The sequence below is a fragment of the Ptychodera flava genome, chromosome 17, assembly GCF_041260155.1.
Source record: "Ptychodera flava strain L36383 chromosome 17, AS_Pfla_20210202, whole genome shotgun sequence".
NCBI lineage: Eukaryota > Metazoa > Hemichordata > Enteropneusta > Ptychoderidae > Ptychodera > Ptychodera flava.
In genome coordinates this window covers 33,334,562-33,357,907 of record NC_091944.1, presented here as the reverse complement: position 1 = coordinate 33,357,907, position 23,346 = coordinate 33,334,562, and the positions used below count along the sequence as shown (strand labels likewise).

General features: G+C 38.7%; 1 protein-coding gene and 1 long non-coding RNA gene across 2 annotated transcripts; one reads left to right on the top strand and one right to left on the bottom strand.

The window, feature by feature from the left end:
- Window positions 1-519: 519 nt before the first annotated feature.
- LOC139116549 (uncharacterized) lies at window positions 520-2,903 on the top strand. The gene is made up of 2 exons (XM_070679150.1): window positions 520-993; window positions 2,560-2,903. The coding sequence occupies exons 1-2, from the start codon at window positions 622-624 to the stop codon at window positions 2,779-2,781; spliced, it is 594 nt and encodes a 197-aa protein (XP_070535251.1). The 5' UTR covers window positions 520-621; the 3' UTR covers window positions 2,782-2,903.
- A 7,530-nt stretch (window positions 2,904-10,433) lies between these two features.
- LOC139116548 (uncharacterized) lies at window positions 10,434-19,394 on the bottom strand. The gene is made up of 3 exons (XR_011548340.1): window positions 19,288-19,394; window positions 12,179-12,689; window positions 10,434-10,700 (listed from the first exon to the last, which is right to left on the bottom strand). It is a non-coding gene; the product is annotated as an uncharacterized lncRNA (long non-coding RNA).
- Between the last annotated feature and the right edge of the window lie 3,952 nt (window positions 19,395-23,346).

Here is a 23,346-nt window from a genome sequence, read left to right as displayed (position 1 = left end):
AGCGCATTGTAACCCAAGCGAAGTCTGTATATTACGCATTAGAGGTAAATGTCACACATTTCTACATGCCTGTTGAATTCAAGACAACTGACTGAGAGCAATTTAAGTTTGCACAAAAATTGAACGTATTATATAATTTTTTATTTATTTTTTAACACGAGTGTAAATACTTTTGGGATAATTGGATTTAAGCTCATCTGCTTTTATTTTGTAGTTATACACTTGTTTTATTGTGTAATGTGTAATATTGTAACATTCAGCTGTAGGCACTTCCCACTTTTGAAAAATTTGAACAATATGAAGATCCAATTCTCCAAAATTAGTTCCAATCAGTAAAAACAGAGTGCATGTGGGTCCATTGCTTTGTATGAAATTTAGAGTTTATTGTTGGACCTGTATCAGTGTTTCTTGACATGTCATTTCTTTCAATTTTACATAGATGGAAGATGGTAGTACATGGTGGAATAGATGGTTTTTCAAGAATGGTGGTCTATTTGGTGTGCAGTGACAAACCGATCTGACACAGTCCTTGAAAGTTTTGAAGATGCCACTCGAAGGTTTGGAGTTCCATCTCGAGTAAGGGCTGACAAGGGTGGTGAAAATGTAGATGTTTCACTATTCATGCTCAATCATCCAGCTAGAGGACCAGGAAGGGGTAGTTTCATCGCCGGAAAGAGTGTGCACAACCAAAGGATAGAGCGTTTGTGGCGTGATGTATTTTGTGGTATTTTATGGAAATACTATGACCTGTTTAACTTTCTTGAAGAGAAATTGCTACTTGATATAGACAATGACATTGATATATTTTGTCTGCACTTTACATACTTACCAAGAATAAATCAAGACCTACGTCACTGGCAAGAAGGTTGGAATCATCACAAACTTAGCACTGCAAATAGCAGTTCGCCAAGACAGCTATGGATTCAAGGCTCTATGGAAATGGCACACTCAAGTTACAGAGCAATGAGGGAACTGTTTGAACCAAGAACTGAGGTTTGTATTTGTTGAGAGTTCCTTGCTCAGCCTGTATATTTCTCACAACTTTTGCATGAAAATATCTCCCAAGGGACATTTGGAAATATGGCACATTTGAAGGTAAAAATGATGGAAAAAATTGCAATTGATTATACGTCAGACTATGCCATATGACTTTTTTGAAATTTAATTTTGCTGTTTAAATGGTAACATTTATATATACAACACTGGGAGTCCCAGATACTATGAACTATGTTTTAACCCTTTGAGCGCCAAAGTCAATTTTTGTCACCTTTACAAAATATACCCCAGTCAATTTTTTTTCCGATTTTTGCCAAAATTTTGATAAAAAAACTTTAGCCAATGAAATGTGATGTCCACTTTGTTCAAAATTATCGAAAAATTACAGGAAAATTCATAAATAATGGTAAAATGTTGCATTAAAATTTTGGTGGCAAACATTACGCCACTCAAAGGTTTAATGTGCAAATCACAGTAGACCTTAAATTAACCTAATTATCACACTGAATCTGTATCTGCCTGACGTGATGCTTCTATCAGCAACCAGATATAAACTGAATATTCACCTGTGTCTTGAAATAAAAAGTTTATGTGAGCAAATAATCAATTAGTAGAAGTGAGAGTGTACATTAATTATTAGTGAAATAACATATTTGTTGTCCTAGTATTTGTACCAACTTGTGTAAATATTCAGTCATGTATGTATCACCTAGCTATAAGGATCTACCAAATGTCTCAGGTTTTACGCTACTTTTACTGCTACATGTGCTTTCGCTCATTTATCTCATGTACTTGTCATTAAACCTGTGTTGTCATTCCGTACACATAACAGTAAAATTGCAAACTTTCATTAAATATGCACAATAGATATTAACGCACAAGACACTGCTCGATCACAGTAGCAAAATCTTACATTTGTCAGATAATTTTCTTCTGAAGTCTCATACCTTCCATAAAGTAAATCTGCATACATAATCCTAATCACTTGAGTTCATTAAATATGCAAAGTAGTAGTATGGAACGGAGACATTGTAAAATGACTTTCTGTAAAACCTCACACTAGTTAGGCTCTTATCTTCTGCAAACATCAAATTCTATTCTGCAATTCTTCAGACTAACCCTAATTACTGAAGTTGTAAATTTAATTAATTATGCAAATTAGCTATTAATGTGCAAGTCACTGCAAAATAAAGTTTAATATGAATGTATTCTTGCCTGAATACCAATATGATCATCTTAAAGCATCAAATTTCATGCAGATGATCTTGCCCATAGTCCTTTGTGTAACATTAAATATACAAATTTGTATTGATAACATTCCTCACACTGAGCAAAAAAAAATTATTAGCCTTGACCACTTTGAGACTAAATCTGTCAAATTTGAACATAATCAAGTCAGACATTCTTGAGATACCAGATAGACAGTTACGCCTGCTACATTATTGCCTGTGATTTGTACAGGGGAGATAATAAAATGCACCTCACCAAATTAAACCATACGTGAACTGTATGAGAACATTGTATTTCTAAACATTTATGGAATACTCTTTATTCTATACAAAGGACGAGATTCTTCACTTTGGTGTTGACTGGGATGGACCTCTTCCTGAGGATACAACAGAGGACACAGTTGAGGTTCCCCAAGTTCGTTGCCCTTTAGAAGATGACGAATTGGAAGATCTGATCAGTGCCATTGACCCATTACAGGAGGATGACATCTATGGTATTTCAGTGTACCAAGATGTTATAGACTTTGTCAATACAGTGTTTGAAAACAGACAGTGAAAAACAAAACAGACAGTGAAAAACAAATCACTTGTCTGGGTTTTTAATGAGAATGTCAAACCACTATGGTTGTATCAGTATGGAATTGGTTAATGCTCTTGTATATCTCAGGAAGTTGTAAACCAGCACTGCATCAATCTCACATATTTTGATGTGTTTTGGTAATTGCGCACACACTTAAAAAATGTAACATGTAAAAGGTTCATTGACTTGCCCTTGTTATTGGTTGAGACAGTTGCACGTCCAATGTATGTCATACACTTTCAGGGTATATAGAGACGTAAGTTTTGAATTGGAATTTTTTGACAAACTGGCAGCTATGTATGTTAACAGATTACAGCTGACACCATATACTCTTGTGGCTCAAAATGCTATTTTATTTATGTAAATAACACCAACAGCAACAAAATCGAACAATATAAATGTGAGAGAAGTTCGATGAAGTAAAACATTCAATTAACAATAACCTGTATTTTCTTCAACAAAGTCAGTTCCAGACTGACTAAACGTTTAAGTTTAAGAAAGTAATAAACTAAAGTATATGAAGTTCAACACTCAATGTACAATAACCTGTCATTTCTTGAAAATCAGTTGCAGACTATAAACTTTCAGTAAAAGTATGAAACCTAGGAAATAAGTAAGAAAGATTCCAGTTTGGACATCTGCAAGTAATGGCTCTGAATTTAGACTGAAAGATTCGTCACTTAAGGGGGTTGCTGCGGGAGTGGAGCAGGGTGCAGTGCCCCCATAAGTGATAGATCTTTCAGTCTAGCTCTTGACATGATATAGTGCAAACAAACTGACCACCAGTAAACCTTTTTGGGTGGGATTGCAAAATAATGCACATGTGTTTTGAGTAACACATTATACACTGTCCATATTTTAAATTTGAAAAAATTATCAATGGTTATGCCTGAAAACAGATGACTGATTAGAACCAAACCATCAGTAACCGTACTGGACGATGTCTATTGGGGGTCATACAAGAGAAAATTACAAAGCAGACAGAATAGAAAACACATTTGGTGGAATATAAAAGAGAAATTTTGTACCATTTTGTACAATTCGTCTATATCAATTCAACACTTTACATGATCAGAGAATCCCATTTTGAAATTCAGAGTATAAAATAGTTGTATACAGCAAAACACTCAACATATTTTTTGTCCACATCAGTTACAATGTAACTACAGTGCAAATACTACACCGTCAACCAACACAGAGAATATACGGAGGTTGAGTTTCATGAAAACAACTTATTACTTTGGTAGTGAAAACTGGTACTCATCCATGACAGTAGATGATAGGTGATGAACCCCTTTGGTCAATTGTGTTATAACACAAATGGGCATAGCCACCCCTTCCCCCAGGAGATTATTATCTCAACATCACACTGTCTGGCCCCGTCCACCAATCAGAGACCAGTATGGCAGTAGAATACAAGCCATAACCAACTCTCCTCTTGAAGAGCGGGTAATATATTGCTTGAAATGCACAGCAATACTGGTCCCTGGTTAATGGATGGGCCTGACGTGCGATAAGATTTCATATATCATACCTAAATGTCACTACACTGTTTCCTAAATCCTTCATATTACACTGTTTTAACTAGACATTACCAAAATCACGACTATTTGCTAGAGCAAATGTCATTCTGTCAGTGAATTCTTCTGCACAATCGAAATGTCTTGGCAATCGCAGAGTATTGGCACAGGTATTGGAATTCGGAACAGTAGAGAGTGTAGTAAATTCTATGGATGGCCTTTCTTTAAAACCTAGTGGGGGATAGTATGTGTGCCAGTGAAGAATGACAGAATGTCACCCAGTGTGATGACCACTTCAATGGTTTCATTACTCCTATTATTCAGTTTTGCTTTCTGGTTCCCTGCAAGACATAAATAGCACAAATTTCAGAGTCAACATAAATTACAATTGGTATATGATACGGCTAGTTTTCAATCGGGTTTGAACCCACAACATACGGCATCAGACTTGCAAGACCCTTTTCTGCAGTTAATGAAATACACAATTTTGCAAAGTTTTCGTCATATCATGAAATTAATATGCAGATCTTAAACTAATCATGACAAATTACTCATCCCAATCTGTCCACCAAACTAAATGCCAATTCATCACTTTCATGCTATTGCATGACCTTGCGTCCTTGTATTTTTCTCATGTGTTTAACAAAGCGCAGTAGGCCAGTTGAACAGCATGACAGACTTGCTGTATTTTATGTCAAACTGGCATATTCAAAACAACAAAAATACCAGGTCAAGTAGGGGTCATTAAGATGGCATACAGAGATGGTTCTCAAGGTATTGGTGGAACAAGATAAGACACATTCATGCTCAAAGCAAAAAATCACACAAATACCCATACAAAAATTACATGTACTGATCAACTGACTGCCACAGAGAGAGACAGATATCATTATAACATTTGTGTCGTTCAGATTGACCACTTTGTGTCGGTGTGACACCAGTGGTAGGCCGTAAAATAACCAATGTGGACACGCTGCGTCAACCTAGAGCCGACGTAATTTGGTCCAGGCAAGACGTTAGGTTCAGGGCTAACACAAATTCACGTGTGTGGACACGTTGCGTCGGCCCTGGTCCCAGTTGACCTGGCCTCCGCCATGGATCGAAGTTGAACTAGTCACACTATTCACACAAAACAAGCAGCGTATGAAACTAAAGTTTACACTTATTGAAATCTTAAATCCAGTCTTTATCATCCCTATACTCAGAGCTATTATCTTCCCGCCAACTTTTGCTCTGCAAGCGAGACCACGTCATGTGATTCACTGTGCAAGTAAGAGACGCAATGCTGTGCACTGGTTATTTCTTCACCACTGTCGTACATATACCCTATGCTCATCAAATAAATAGTGAAGATCTCTCTGATGATCAAAAGGGCAAGTGGTGGTCATATTTACCCTACTTGTGCGTAAAACACACAGGAAAAATCATGAACAGTAGAAACAGCCCGCCATTATTCATATGTGCCATTTTGAACTTTGACGGGTCAGAGGTCACAAAGGACAGTAAATTTACGTATTCTGGTACCGGTAAGTGTGGATAAGTGCGAACGCTGCCCAAATCTATTCCCAAAAGGACAATTATTTTGGGTTGCCCCGAATTTCAGTTGGATTGTAAATGTGAACGAAGTAATTATCTCCTTTTTGTACCTCTAATGCTAGAATAAACAAAACGACCGAACGGCTGATACACCTCTGCTGTGTTATGTACAGAAATACTATTTGTGACATGTGTTGATGAAGAAAGTGATACCTTATTCCAGTGGCCTGGTAGTTTTTAAGAAACAAATTTTTTGACCGAAAATTGCAAAGAATACTGTAATTATATGGTGTCGCTCAAATTGGATAAGAATTGGTACATACCAGTATGGGTACCAAAGATCAACAATAAATGTTGTTTTTATCTGTTCAGTGCAGGAAAATCCTACGTTTATGTTATGATAATGATTTCTGCACAGTACATCCAGAAAAACAACAAGAAATATTTAAACCAGAAAAATAAGAATGACAAAAGTACGGTAAACAAGTCATCGTTGATGACACAGTCCCCACTTGTTAATGGGTACTTTGATTACATGTCCTCAGAGAGGATAGAGTCCTCTTCATTAATTAGGTCTGTGATAAAATACTTTGATACAGATGACGCTCAATGGCCAAGAATGAGTTCCATGGTGATGAAAACATAAAACCAATGTAGGCCACCATCCTAAAGTTCAGAAAATGAGTCAACTAGGAATTAATCAACAGGATGTGCAAAACATTTGTGCACACAATTCTAACACTTGACAGATTATCACTGGTACCATATTTCATAAAGTTTGATGCAGTATTTACAACACTATGAGATCAACATCTGTATCAAGTTTCATCACATTTGACGTTGTATTAATTATGGCTATATCACCCTAATTAGGAAAGTTCATTACTTATGCAATTACAAATTAATTAAAATGACACTGAAAAATGTCTTTTTCAATTTTAAAGCAATGTGAGCTTAACATCAGTTATCATCTGTATAAAGTTGCATGAATTGATGCAGTACATATTTCTTGACATATCAGCCTACTTACAAAACTTCATTAATTGACATATTACTGCTACATGACGTGAAACAAATTGACGAGCATATGTATGAAATACTCGTACGTCAATGTCCTTGTACCAACTTCGAATGATACTGGTGGAAATATGTCTGATATGGCTCTGTACATTTGAAAATTGTAACAAAATCACCGCCATGCAGCAATATTTGATCTTACTGTTTCAAAACTCAACACGTATATGTATGACGTAAGTCAATGTACATGTACCAACTTTGAATAAGATCAGTTGAGACTTGCCAGAGTATGGCTCTCGACATGAAACAACCATAACAAAATTGCTACCATGTGGCATATTGGACCATCTCGTGAAACCAATCGACATACATATGTATAAATAAGTCAATGTCCTTGTACCAACTTTGAATAAATTTGCTTGATACATGTCTGAGTTATGCTGGACATGAAATAGGTCCAAAAATGACAAAATCGGCAAAAATGATTGTATCACAAAACAAATCAATGTGCATATGTATGACATAGGTCACTGTCCTTGTACAATGATTAAAATTGGTGAATAAAATAAGTTGAGACATGCCCAAGTTTTGGCTAAGGACACGAAAAAATTGTAACAAAATGGCTGCCATGCAGCCATATTGGATCATATCATGAAACAAATTGACATACATATGTATGACATAGGTTAATGTCCTTGCACCAACTTTGAATAAAATCGGTTGAGATATGCCTGAGAGTATTATGGCTCTGTACATGAAAAAGTCGTAACAAAATGGCCGCAAGGCAGCCATATTGGATCGTATCACATAACAATTGACATGCATATGTATGACATTAGTCAATCTCCTTGTACCAACTTTGAATAAAATCGGTCGAAACATATCTGAGTTATGGCTCTGTACATGAAAACATCGTAATAAAATGGCTGCCTAGCGGCCATATTGGATCGTATCACATAACAAATTGACGTATATATGTATAACAAATTGACGTGCATATCTATGACATTGGTCAATGTCCTTGTACCAACGTTGAATAAAATCGGTTGAAACATGTCTGAGTTATGGCTCTGTACATGAAAAAATCGTAATAAAATGGCCGCCTGGCGGCCATATTGGATCGTATCACAAAACAAATTGACGTGCATATCTATGACATTAGTCAATGTCCTTGTACCAACTTTGAATAAAATCGGTTGAAACATGTCTGAGATATGGCTCTGTACATGAAAAAATCGTAATAAAATGGCCGCCTGGCGAGCCATATTGGATCGTATCACAAAACAAATTGACGTGCATATCTATGACATTGGTCAATGTCCTTGTACCAACTTTGAATAAAATCGGTTGAAACATGTCTGAGTTATGGCTCTGTACATGAAAAAATCGTAATAAAATGGCCGCCTGGCGGCCATATTGGATCGTATCACAAAACAAATTGACGTGCATATCAATGACATTGGTCAATGTCCTTGTACCAACTTTGAATAAAATCGTTGAAACATGTCTGAGTTATGGCTCTGTACATGAAAAAATCGTAATAAAATGGCCGCCTGGCGGCCATATTGGATCGTATCACAAAACAAATAGACGTGCATCTGTATGACATATGAGTAATCCTTGTACCAAGTTTGAATGAAATCGCTTCTTGCATCTCTGAGATATCTGTGTGAACAGACGGACGCACCACACCACGCACGCACGCACGCACGCACGGACGGACGCACGCACGGACATGACCAAACCTATAAGTCCCCCCGGACGGTGTCCGTGGGGACTAATAAGGTCTGAAACTTAGGTACTGGAGGTTCAACTTTAGCAACATGCATAGCCAGAAACAGCTAGACCCGTCTTAGTTCTTGCATATACAGTCTTCCCCCCCCTACTGTCTATGGTTTGAGCAGGTCTGTTAATATGTAGCCAGTGTTCTCCCTAGGCCCTTCAAGCATCACGTCTCCGTGACGCTTGCGTTGATCGCCGTGACGCTTGCTACAATGCCGTGACGCTTCAGATTTTCCCGACACTAGCTGTTCATAAACAATGACAGGAAATGACTCAAAGTCAGTGAAGTGCCTGTTTCAGTCACTACTCCTGCACATTTACAGGATTTCCCATTTTCTTACCTCATTTGCATATTTTTGACACTGACGCGTTCATTTGAACAACGTCACATCTCAACCCCTGCATCTACCTGTACACCAAATACTGAGATGGTAGCTTTGGCGGTATGGAAGCCTTTGTGTGTGAAGGACATACATCCGCACATACATACCCACATACATACATACAGACAGATAGACATACAGATGCCACCGACTCATCATATAAGCTCTTTTTTGTATTTATATAAATACCAAATATGAGCTAAAAATTGCCTTAAAATTGTGGAATTCAGCATAATTTGGTTAACCCTATGAACCTCTATACCAAATTTCAAAGCAGTCAGACAGGTGATTTTGATAAAGAAAAGGTTTGTACAAAAATGACAAAATTGCCTTAAAATAAAAATTTGCATAGTTTAGCACAATGTGAATAAATACGAAAATGGTCATCCCTTTGCACATATATCCCAAATGTAAAAGCTATCTAACCTGCAGTTTTGATTATTTTTAAAGATTTTTTGACCAAAAATTACAAAGATTGCCTTAAAAATACAAATACCCTCATTTCTCCACAATTTGAAGAAACCTAACTGAGGTCACCCCAAGTGAACTGCATATAACTTCCAAGCAATCAGAGGTGCAGTTTGAGAAGGCAATTGTTGACCGATGACGGACTGACAGACGCCACCAGATGCTGCTGGAAAATTAGCCTATTTGATAAGCTTCATTTTGCTGACAGCGGAGCTGAAAATTGATGCAATATCTTATGACAATGACAGCAGAATAGAGTTTAATTGTAGTAGTATAAACGACTGCCAAACATCACATGACATACGTAAAGCACCACATTTTCTGGTTTAAACTTTTCTTTTACTGACCTTTAGCACATTCATCAATGAATTCGAACCAGTAGTAGATTGTTTTTTCTTCTTCCAATCTGTTACTTGACCCACTTGGACTATATTCCACAGACATAGATTTGAAGTAGTCAGCTGATGGCTATAATTTCTTACTGAAACACATACAGTGTTCAATGGATCCTAAATCAAGGAAAATACCAACAAAGAACTACATTCTTGCAAAAAAAACTACTATTGTAGTTGGCCATTTTGGATTTTAAAGAAATACAAAGCTATTTTGTAAGACAAGCTAGTATTTAAGACAATGGTTCATTATTTCACATGTACATATCAAGTTTCATTTAAATAAAGATAGTTAATGGTACAAGAAGACTTTGAAAACTTATAATTTTATCAATTGCACCAAAAAGCTACCATCACCTTCATAACAGTGGTCACTTGTCACATGGCAGTAGTTCTTTTCAAAACGTTTTGTCAAAGACTGGAAGATCTGTCACTCAAGAGTGCTCTCTACGCTCCCCAGGAGCGTAGGGAGCTTCGTCTAGCGACTGATCTTTCAGTCTAGTTTTGTCCCTGTTCAAAAAATTGTTTGCAAAATTAGCAGTGACTGTATACATACCAGGCTCTCTCCTCACCAAATCCTTTACATTCAAGACATTCAACCCATCTAAGAATTGGTTTATCCCAGATATTGCTTTATATACGCAGTGATGTGTGGTTAGATTTTGGATAATTGCATCCTTCACATCTAATGTGATCGTATTGATGGGGTCGGTACAACCTGTGATATTGGCAACACTTTCTGCTCCAATACGTGATACAGCAGTTCTGAGTTCCTCATCAGTATTACTGGACTGAATCTGTATTGAAAGGATATTGCAATCTAGTAAAGGTAATCCAAAGTTTTAGACATAGGGCCAATCCTCGCTGAAGTTACTATAGACATGGACAGTTTAGAGGATGTACATAGCATATCTAGATGTATAATAAGTGCAGAGGTCCTTTGGCAATACATTGCATTATTGTAGCAGAAGAATTTTTTCAGTATGGCTCATACTTACAGACCCTTATGTACATAGACATTCTTCAATAGAAGGCATTGAAAACTGCCATCTATGCCTACAGTGTCTTTGCCATCTGTCTCTGACACTAGGTGGACACTTGCACAAGCGGTTTGACAACAAATGTTATCAGATGAGTAACTTTTGAGAAACAATGTTTTTGACCAAAAATGACAATAATTGCCTTAAAAATACAAATTTGCATATTTTATAACAATTTGAACAAATAAGTTCGGACCTTTCTGGGGACCTGTATAACAAATATCAAAGCTGTCTGACCAGTGGTTATGAGAAGATTTTTTATCAAAAACAGCTTAATTGAGCTAATTTTCATATTATCAACAAAATCAGAAAATGAAAACCACATAGGTTGTAGTTTGCGTGTACACAACAAATATCAAGTCTGTAAGTACTGTCGTTCTAAAAATACTTGAGTCGACATACATACATACATACTTACTTACATACATACATACACACACACACACACACACACACACACACACACACACACACACACACACACACACATACATACATACATACATACATACATACATATACATACATACATACATACATACATACATACATACATACTGATGCCGGATGGATACCCTTCCCAAGAGCATCTATTGACTATTGTCTATGGTAGCTGAAAACATTATGCTCCCTGACAGGCCAGTACAAAGGACTACATTTACCAGTATTATAGAGAAAGCGCTGAGCAAAGGGAGGTCAAAGGTCACCCTACAATTAACATTTTGTCCACCAACTTGTGTGTATGAACAAATCAACATCTTAAATCTCAATTAAGGTCTGTTATTCTTCAGCTATGCCCTTATAGATTGAAGTAAATTAGATATAACTAAATTCCTGAATTTATTTTCAATGCCAATGAGCAGTAAATTGTATTTTTCTAATAACATGCCATGCGTCAAATTCTATGATGCTTGGACAAACAAATTTTAATTATCAGTGGAACAGAATGGGCCATGGACACCAAACAAACAGACAGATGGGCAAACAACTAACAGCAACAAATAAATACAAAGGCAATTTGATCATTATTTGCATGAATTTTGAAGTAGACTGATCATTTTGAAACAAAAGCCTATCTTCAACCTCTGATACATCTACACACCAAACACTGGGATGATCAGTGCAGCATTTCTCAAGTTTGGCATCAGCAGGATGGGCAGACAGATGGACATACAGACAACAGATATTTATTGTAACCATATAAACACATGGCAGATTAAAGTTAAAAATTTCACCTGTTTGGCTAGAAGCTGTATTCATAGTCAGGAATTTCATCAATGTCTATCTTGTCTACCACACAGCTTCTTGCCATATACTGGAAGGTTGCTTGGCTCAAGCATTGTAGGCCTGGACCACCATGGCAAATAGATATAGCAGCCATCTTGCCTGCGATGAAATACCTTCTCTCAGCCAGGATGCAGATCATGAGAAAAGCTGAGATTGTTCTCCTTTCCTTCAAGAATACCACATGTTTTTACAGCATTCATCAATAGACTGCAAAATTCTCTTCTGGGTCCCCCATCATCAACTGCACTTTCACCAATAAATGTCACTTTCATAAGTTTGTTTGGATGGAAATCAGACCGATTTATGGCCCTCACAGCTGTTTGCCAAAAATTTGACCTTAAAATGTTCAGGTGTTGATAGCAGCTATCATCATCGTCGTCAACACTTCTTGTGATGTACTCCAACTGCATTTGTTCCACATGGTAAGTTAGTACTTGGACAGCATATTCCAGACTACATCTACATAAATACAAATGCATAACAGTATGATGTCAATGTGATAATTTATAGTGGTCTATTTTTCTTCTGTTTTTAAATGTACAGAGCAGTAAGCTGTACTTTCACCATTTGTTTTCTAAATTACTGATATGAGAGCTACGTTCCTTCACTTTGATATTCAGTTGAGCAAAATATGAAGAATATGATATGCTTTAAGAATTCTAAATGCTATCATTGAGATGACTTAATGAACAACACACTGACAGACCTTGGTTGGCTTTTCACTGACAGCAATAATTGAATATAAAAATGTCAACAAATGATAAAAATGCTGTTACAACAATTACAAAAAAGGCAAAAGAAAACAATTTTAAATATGGTAAAATGACTAAGTTTCAAATATGTTTATAAAAAATGATATCAACCAATATTCAAATAATTTAAAAACAATAGATTGGTTTGCATAAATAATCAAATGAGACATGTGGATACCATAGCCGAGGGGCCTGACTTAGGAAGACATTGCAGCAGCCAAGAAAATGAGATCTTTATGTATATGTAAATTAACAACAGAAGACTTATTGGAATTGACACTGAATGGAATATGGGTAACCGTGTAAATTTGTAAAGAAATATATGGCAGAAAACAATAAGAAAAAGCTGTAAGCAGCCATTGGTGGAGCCCAAACAATCAACAAAGTAGGCCTAACGTTGATAGCCCCATACGGTGTCACATGTCACCAAATACCATGTCTCTACATGACCATGTTATGCACAAAGAGATCGGCAAAAGTAGGTCAGAGGTCAACCGAAATTATGGTAAACATTTCTGGTCCAATATTTGCTCTTATCTACCAAAAACTATTTCTGTGGCATTATAAGGTAGCGTAGATTTAGGTACGCACATAGTTTATAAGGTCTTCATAGTGCACGTGAAAAGCTCCATATTGTGCCATATGAAAATAGCCTAATTATTGAAATTAATTATATATGCAATCAGCAATTAGTTAACAAGCTACCCCAATAATAATCTTTACGGCCCTGATACGGCTTTTGCGGCCCGAGGTCGTACGCGGAAGGGCCTGAGCGTGCGAGGGCCCTTACGCCGTACGACCAAGGGCCGCAAAAGCCGTATCAGGGCAGTAAAGGTTTTATCATATACCTTATGAAATGGTAAATATGTAGTTTACATAATATTGAACATTGTTTGGGAGATCAAAATGCGTGCGATATCAAAAATTCATCGCCATTTGTGTCAGTTTTTCAGAAATGACGATGGCCGCTTCCCGTCGCGGATTGACATACATAATGACGTCATTTGTTACATGCAGAATTCTAGAACGCGCAAAACAACATTCGTACTGTACGTGACCAACAGAGATCAAGGCTGAAATCGAGGTGTTAGAAGGACAAAAGCGTGTTGTCAGTTTTGGTAATTTATACTGAACAGGCACGCACTTAGTATACAAAGGATTTCAAAAGAATTTAGAAATAAAAGCCGATGTCACCTGCGCGGCTCCACTGTCGCCACGCGCAACTACGATCTGAGCGAGCAGACGTTTTCCTAATCTCGCGCTGGCTTTGTGTACGATTGGAACGTTGGCGGATAGCATTGCAACGCGCGTAGTAACCAGAATCGAAATAGTTCAGAAATGCACGCGATTGCCTTATTTGGGCACCGGGCCGGGGCGTGATACGTAAAAAATGCACAGATCTGAGGGCGCTTTCTCCCATAGCTTACACAGGCACGTGAATGTAGGTATATGATAAGGTATAATGAGATCTAGACCTTATCACGATAATGCTAAATACCAAATTATATGACATTGGACGTAATGGTTCTTAAAGGGGAAGTTCACCAAAGATGATTTTTACATATGTGCTAGCTTTGTGGTCATTTACCCCGGAAAAGCTATTTTCGCCATTTATAACTCACATTATATTTTACAAAAGCTGATAAAAATAGTACAGGAAGTTGCCATGTTATTTGAATCATGGGAAAAAAGCAACAGCCTTGGTACTTGCATCATGTGATGTGGAAGGTACCATCTTCTGATGGTCATGACATTGTTAACTCACCCATGCTCAAACCAGGCTGTGTGTAGTTACATAACTATTGTTTATACTCAGTATCCTTCATAAACAATGAATCACTTATAATAAACTGTCCACAGTTAGATTTTATGTTGCTGTTTACTACTAACCACCGAATCTACCACAAGCTTTCTCAGCTGTGTAACAATGAAGTGGACTGATAGTTCTGACTATATTCCTATAACCATGTATTCCTGAAGCTTGTGGTGGATACGGTAGATTAGTAGTAAACAGCAACACAAAATCTGACAGTGAACAGTTTATCCTACAAGTAAGTGATTCATTATTTATGCAAGGATACTCAGTATAAACAAAAGTTATGTAAATATGCACAGCCTGGTTTGAGCATGGGTGAGTTGACAATGCCATACTCATAGGAACATGGTCCCTTCCACATCACATGATGCAAGCGCCAAGCCCGGCGCTTTTTTCCCATGATTCAAATTACATGGCAACTTCCTGTAGTATTTTTATGGGTTTTGTAAAAAATCGCGTGAGTTATATATGGCAAAAATAGCTTTTCCGGGGTAAGTGACCCCAAAGCCAGCAAACATGTAAAAATCATCCTTGGTGAACTTCTCCTTTAGGGTACATGTATGTATGAGTGCAAAAAAATCTGTCGACCAACAGGCAGACCAAGGGACACACACACATACACAACATAGATTAGGGTGACATAGGATAACTTTGGCTCTTTGCGCCATGGTGTCCAAAAATGAGCAACAAAAACACAACACAGAGAGAAGTATGCAGCATGAGTGCAACTATAATAATAATAATAATAATAATAATAATAATAATAATAATTTATTTTTCTAAAGCGATTTCCATCAATAAAATATCAAACCGCTTTACAATAAAATACAAGATGAAAATACAATAATAATAAAAGTACCATAAAAATGCTCTGGTTAAAATACAACAAGTACATTAAAATACTCCGTTAAAAATACAAACTCTACAATGCAACATGATACGAACATCAAAACGATGACTTAATCATTATAGTACTTTCTGAAGAGATATGTTTTCAGAGATGTTTTAAAAGAGGCAACAGATGGTGACAATCTAATTTCTCTTGGTAAGGCATTCCATAAAGTGGGAGCAGCATTAGAAAAAGAACGGTAACCAAAATGTTTCTGTTCCCAGTTCACCGGCTCCAAAATTGGTGTGAACGCTGAGCGTGTAAACCGTTTAGGAACGTGAACTGTGATAAGATCAGAAAGATAAGCAGGTGCTTGATCATGCAAAATTTTATACACAAAAAGAAGAATTTTGAAATTAATTCTAGCATGGATAGGCAACCAGTGCAGCTCACGTCTCACTGGTGTGATGTGTTCATGCATTTTTGTGCGTGTAACTAGACGAGCAGCAGAATTTTGAAGTAATGAAGTTTACAGAGGTATTTGTCTTCAATACCGAACAGCAAGCTGTTGCAGTAATCGAGACGTGATGTTACAAAAGCATGCACGAGTCTTTCAGTGTTTGAACGATCTAAAACATTTCTAATACGACCAATTCTATGTAGAGCGAACGATGCACACTGACATAATTTCAAAATTTGAGTACTCATATCTGCACAGCAATTAAATAAACACCAGATCACGAACAGATTTAGACATAGTAACATCAGTGGTCCCTACTCGAAGAGATGACAGATCAACTGATTTCTTAAACTTTGAACAGAAGTGGATCACTTCTGTCTTAGCATCATTCAAAACCAACCGATTTTCAATCATCCATTGACGAATATCATCAATACAATGTTCAACTATGAATGCTGAGTCGACAGCACGCTCACATATCAGATACAACTGAGTATCATCTACAAATAACATCAAATCCAGTGCATGTTTGATAATTATGTCTTCTAATGGTGCCGCGTACAGCGTGAAAAGTATTGGGCCCAGCCCACTTCCCTGAGGGACACCACAATCAAGATCACTTGGGGTTGACAATATACCATCAATACACACAGTCTGAGTTCTATCACATAGGTAGGACTGAAACCAAGCAAGTGCCTTGCCCTTAATGCCAAACCTGTGCTCTAAGCGATACAACAATACCTTGTGATTGATAGTGTCGAACGCAGCGGTCAAATCAAGTAGTGAAAGAATAACTTCTTTATGACTGTCAAGTGCACGTAAAATGTCATTTTGAACTCTCAGTAAGGCACTTTCTGTGCTATGATTATGTCTGTAGGCCGACTGGTATTTAGAATACAAAGAAAACTGACTAAAATACACATCAAGTTGGATTAAAACAACTCTCTCCAGAAATTTATGCTCAAATAACAGATTAGAAACAGGCCTATAATTGGATAAAACATTTGAGTCAAGACTGGGCTTTTTCAATAAAGGGCGAACTAGAGCTTGCTTGTACATTTTAGGAACTGTACTCGAATGAAATGAGGCATTCACTATTTTGACTAAATCATGTATTACATTAGGAAGACACAGTTTCAACAGTTTAGTCGGAATAGGGTCTAGTGCACAAGACTTAGAATTCATGGCATCAATGATTTTAATAAGACTGGCTTTAGTAACAGGAGTGAACTCGTTAAAAGAATACGGTAGTGACTCATTAACCTTTCTAAGGCCAAGGACTTTGGAAATTGGTCCCTGAGCTTAGAAATTTTGTTTGAAAAGAAGTCTGAAAAAGACTGAGCCAATTGAGTTTTATCATCATGAATTGGTAAAACTGAAGCAGAGGATTTCTTTTCACCTATTAAATCGTCAACGATGCTAAATAGTTTAGTCTGATCAGCTGTTTCAATACGATTCCTGTGATAAGATGCAAGTGCTTCAGTACAGAGTCTATTATAGTTCGCACGTTTTGCCGTAAAGATCAATCTGTTTACTTCAAGCGGATTTTTCCTCCATTGCCTTTCAACTTGCCGAAGATCACATTTGGCTTCACGCAGGGTCGTGTCATACCAAGGGGTGTGTGGTTTGTCACGGACAATTTTCACCTTGGCCGGAGCAACAATATCCAATACATATGACATGTCCTCATGGAAGCGCTCAGCCAATTGATTCATCAACTGTAACACAGTCCGTCAGTTTGAGTTTTTGAATAGTGTGAATGGCCTGACTGAGGTCATCAGAGGTCACCGATGAGATGTTCCGTGAAATGCGCTTAATACGGGGTACACGCGGACGTGATAGATCAGTAACAAAACTGATTAAACTATGGTCCGATGGAAGAATGTCACTGAGCTGAAATTCCATGACGCACGGTTCATTTATACGAGTAATAACTAAATCCAGTGTGTGCCCCCGTTCATGAGTAGGGCCATGCACGTGTTGTTTAAGACCAAGACTTTCTATCAAGTCCATGAATTGCTGAGTATCCTTCCGGTTTTTATCTTCTACGTGAAAGTTGAAGTCACCTAATAAAATCAGGCGACCAGGTGAAATTACAATACTCTCCATAAATGTTGCAAACTCGGTCATAAAGGTCGTCACATTTACGCCATTTTTCCGGGATGGTGGTGGGCGGTAGATGATAACAAGGTGTACAAGATCACGTGGAAGAGTTATGTAAATACTCAAGTGTTCAAAAGATCGGAACGTAGCCGCAATGGCTTTATCTGGATTGACTGTGAGATGTTTACCCATGATAGCTGCTACACCACCTCCTCTCCTACCTGACCTTGGATTTTGATGAACTTTATATCCAGGGAGGCCTGAGCGGATTTGAGGCACAGCACATTGATTGGACTTGGCTATCCAAGTTTCAGTCACCACAAATACATCAATCTGGCTTTCAAGGATGTGTCCACACACAGTGGCAACTTTGTTGTTGATAGATCTTGCATTCCACAACCAATAGAAAGATTTTTACATTGATCATAAGATGACGATCTAATTATTTTGATCAGGTTATCCGGATTTACCTGACGATGACCGTGTGATGCTGGTTTCGGACGATACCCTGTGATGGATTTAATGGAGTCGGTCCTATCAGCAATTACTAAATTACCATTGTTGACACCAGCAGTTAACATAAGGTTGTCAGTTTTCTTGCCACGCTGACAATGGGCAAGTCTATGATGATTGGCAAGTCTATGATGATTGAACAGATGGTGAGGTGTAAGAATAGTTTTGATTAGCCGTTGCTTTAATCTGCCAGCTGTGCAACCCCTCTTAGTATTCGGAGTCTTGCATATATTAAACTCCTTCAATCTCTTCCATGTGGTAGAATTCACTCTCGATAACGAGGCATTGTTGACAACATACCTTCCAATATTCATCAAGGTGGAAACAGTGTATGCTAATGACGGCAGACTCAAGCAATGGCGGCCCTGTTGAAGAGACAACGGAACACAAAAACAAAATCCAAGATACCAGAAGACGACACCAGCAGAGAACCTCCTGAATGAACAGTGCCGGTCACCAAACATTCACGAGCAGGTATCCACCCCAAAAGAAATCCAATATTGCACTGAACATGACAAAATCCAAGGAACATAGGACAGACAAAACATTGAGTGCAGCCTCAGCGCATCTCATTAACATAATACCTTGGTTAGAGTGGACCGTTGTCAGTCAATGTGGTTTCTTCTTCATTTCTTCTTGAGTATCAACACTACCAAGACTATCCAACAGCTTTGGTAACTCCTATCATATTGAAAGTATAACAAAGTCACATCATAGAGTGGAGTACAATGGCATATGATTAATATATTTACTACATTAATAGTCAATGCACATACATAATGACAGGTGTGGGTCTATAAACATGTCATGTAAAGAATCTGTTCAATGAGTGAAGGTACCAAAAAATCTTAATTTTGATTAATGAGTACTTCTGGACAGTTGCACTATCAAATACATTGCTATCATATGTAATAAGTGTGGAAATGCCATATTCTACACCATTCACACACAGACACACACACACACACACACAGATATATATATATATATATATATATATATATATATATATATATATATATATATATATATATATATATATATATGAGCATGGTTGCGACAACCAAACCCATCAAAGAAAGACATACTCCTGACACATTTGTAGAGAGAATGTATGAAACTGCCCCCCCCCCAAAAAAAAAAAAATATATTGAAGTTATCATTACAAAAATAAATGCAACACACTTTGGCTGTACCATTTTAAACAGTAACAATGGACAAACAGTGATATGATAGCTGTACTAAGAAGTTGTCCTAGAGATGAAGAGACAATTCAAACATATAACAGTAGATGAAACAGCCCTCTTGTCACTGGCTTGTTTGATTAGGTACGTATAACCTATGGTCATTGCTGGTGCTTGCCAGAATTGTACAGACACCATCTTGCAATGGTCTGGTTGCATAGAGTTTATTATGCAACTTTGTCGAGGGGGTTAAACAGGTGAAATGATAAAGTTGACTTTGATTTATATAACATATATCAGTGATACAAAAAATACTGACCTGTCAAGAGCCATTGACAGTGTATTAGTACTTCTATTGTCAGGGTTGCAATTTCTTGCAGAAATCAAGTCTTGGCTTTGATCAGATTGATTTCTGGAATTGTAAAAAAAGCATGAAAATGAAGAGTTTAATTATTATAGATACATATCTTCCTATGAAGGATTATTAAAGGCACATGAGCTGCAACTTTCAACATTATTTTTCATAATTTTTTATTTAGATTAAATAGTTCATAGAAATGTTCTTACTCAGAGATGTTTACTCAAGTATAATTATCCACTGAGTGGGACTGCATGGGGAGGTTTCAGTGAGAAAAATAATAAATGGGTGCTGCACCCAAATATAGGTGCCTCCATACAACTACATGATAACCAGCATAAATGGTGCATGTACATGTACACATTTGAATGCAAATACAACATGGTGCAACCCACTGAAAGACAGGAAAGGGATTCATTCTGTTTTTCACATAACAAGCAAACTTTTGAAAACAACATGAAATTTAAATAATAAAAATCTGTTTTTGTTTTGCCTATCCTGCCACAAGCAAACGTTGAGGCGTAGTTAATGACTATATCGTTCAATTTGTAGATTGCAATGAATATCTGAGGAAATTGGAGGTACCTTGAGTTTGGACAAATTTCGCAGAGTTGCAGCTCATGGGCCTTTAACCCATTTCCTGCCAAGTCTATATTTATCATCACAGGTCAAGATGGTTAAAAATAAATGAAACACAACATATTCCATATGGTGTATTGTATGCGATAACTTACAACAATGGGAGCACCGAACAAACTTTCCAAGCATGGTGCGAGGCAGCAGGCCTTACGGAAGACACATTCAGGATACTAACGGCACAGGCCATCCCATCGAAGGACGTACTCAAACGCCTCAGCGACGAAGACATCATCGCTCTTGAATTGCCTATCGGTCAACGCAGTATGCTCCGCCACGCACGGACCAACTTACGCGAAAACCAAGCTCCTCTGGATCCCCAGCAACAGGCAATTCCAGACCAACCTGCAGGTGCGGCGGCGACAGCAGAGGTGACTACGAAGTCCCTGGCCAAAAATAGCGACTTGAACGCCCTTCTCGAAGAGCTAGGCGACAGCGCGCGCTCAAGGACATCATATCAGACCAGCACATCAAGCGTACCAACGACCAGAGTTCTGTGAAAGGTGAGCGTAAACCGTTACTCATTCCGGACTTTATTACCACCAAAAACGGTTCGCTCGATGCAACTGACGAGGCCGAACTCGCGGCCGACGGGGACATGAAACTAATAATGCGAACATCCAAGCAGAGACCAAAACCGGGCCAAGTTTCCCTCCCTCAGTGGATATCGGCCAACGCCCGCATCTTAAAGACATTAATTAACCGCGGTATGTCTCCGAAGGACACATTAGCCTACCTCGACCATACAATCAACATCGGCGATTACGCGCAATCCTTCACATCCGCATCAGTTCTGCGATATGACCACGAGTATCGAAAAAAGCAAGCGGCGGACTCACTCGCATGGGGCTCTGTCGACCTGCACCTCTCATTATATCATCTCGATAAAAGAGACACTACTCAGACAAAAGGAAACGTTTCCAAGAAACCAACAAAAGGCCGGCATTACGACTCCAATGGCAAGGAGATCTGTTTCGACTTCCAAAATCAAACCGGCTGCCAACGGTCATCCTGTCGCTACGCGCATGTGTGCATCGAGGAGGGCTGTCACAAAGACCACCCACAGTATCGCCACAAAGCATTCCGGAACAACAACTCCATCAGCCAAACATAGCATAAGGTGGCTAGCCCTCTGACTGACTGCCTGACGACATGGGAAAATGAACTACAGAACGATATTGACCGCGACTTCCTTCTGCACGGCATTACCTATGGCTTCAATATCATCGACCCTGGCACACCCCTCCATAAAGTCGAAAGGTCCAACTATCGCCTCCTGCACCAATCCGGCTTATCGCGACGCGGTCGAGCGCCAGATCGCCCACGAAATCGCCGCCGGTAACTACAGAATTACCATAATCAACCGCGAATCGTTAGCAGCTTAGGCGCCATACCTAAGAAAGACTCAAATAAAGTTCGACTCATCCACGACTGCAGCCAGCCCGTCGATATAAAAGCGTGAACTCATACGCGTCGACCACTCCCTTCAAATACGAAACGATAGATAACGCCGTCTCAGCGTGCAAACCGGGCGCCTTTCTAGCCAAAGTTGACTTAAAATCCGCTTACCGCCATGTACCCATAAGCGCAGACTCTCAGCGTGCTACCGGTCTCCGTTACCGCTTCGCAGGGAATCAATCATGGACCTACATGGTTGACACGAGACTGCCCTTCGGGGCAGCAAAAAGCCCTGAAATTTTCACTCGCATTACCAGGAGTATCACTAGAATGATGCGCAGAAAAGGGTACCACGTGGTGATAGTGTACCTCGACGATTTCCTAATAATTGCGGACTCCAAACTGGAATGCGAGCAAACATTCCAAGCGTTACTACAACTGCTACAACAACTCGGCTTCACTATTAACTGGGAGAAAGTGATCGCACCCACCCAATGCCTCACGTTCCTCGGCATTGAAATAAATACGCACAACCGGACATTGTCCTTAGACAGCAGCAAACTGCAGGACCTCAGCAATCTCCTTACATGCTGGCTGCCCAAACGGCGGGCAACCAAACGCGAGCTTCAACAACTAGTCGGCAAACTCAACTGGGCAGCACGAGTTATCCGCGGCGGTCGCACATTTCTGCGACGTCTCATCGATTTGACCAACTCTGTTTCACGTCAATCACACCACATACGCCTAAACAAGCAAGCGCGAGCCGACATCAGCTGGTGGGCAAATCTGAGCAAAACGTTCAATGGTACGGCATTCTTCATCGAGGAAACACCGTTGCCCCAACAGATCTTCACCACCGACGCGTGCTCTACGGCAGGAGCGGGCATTTACGCGAACGACTGGTTTTATACGCGATGGTCCACGGACCACCCCACAATTGCAGACGCACATATCAACTTGCAAGAACTCTACACAATACTACTCGCTTGCAAGCGGTGGCATCACTTCTGGGACCAGCGCCACATCGTAGTATATACGGACAATACTACCACGATGTATATGATCAA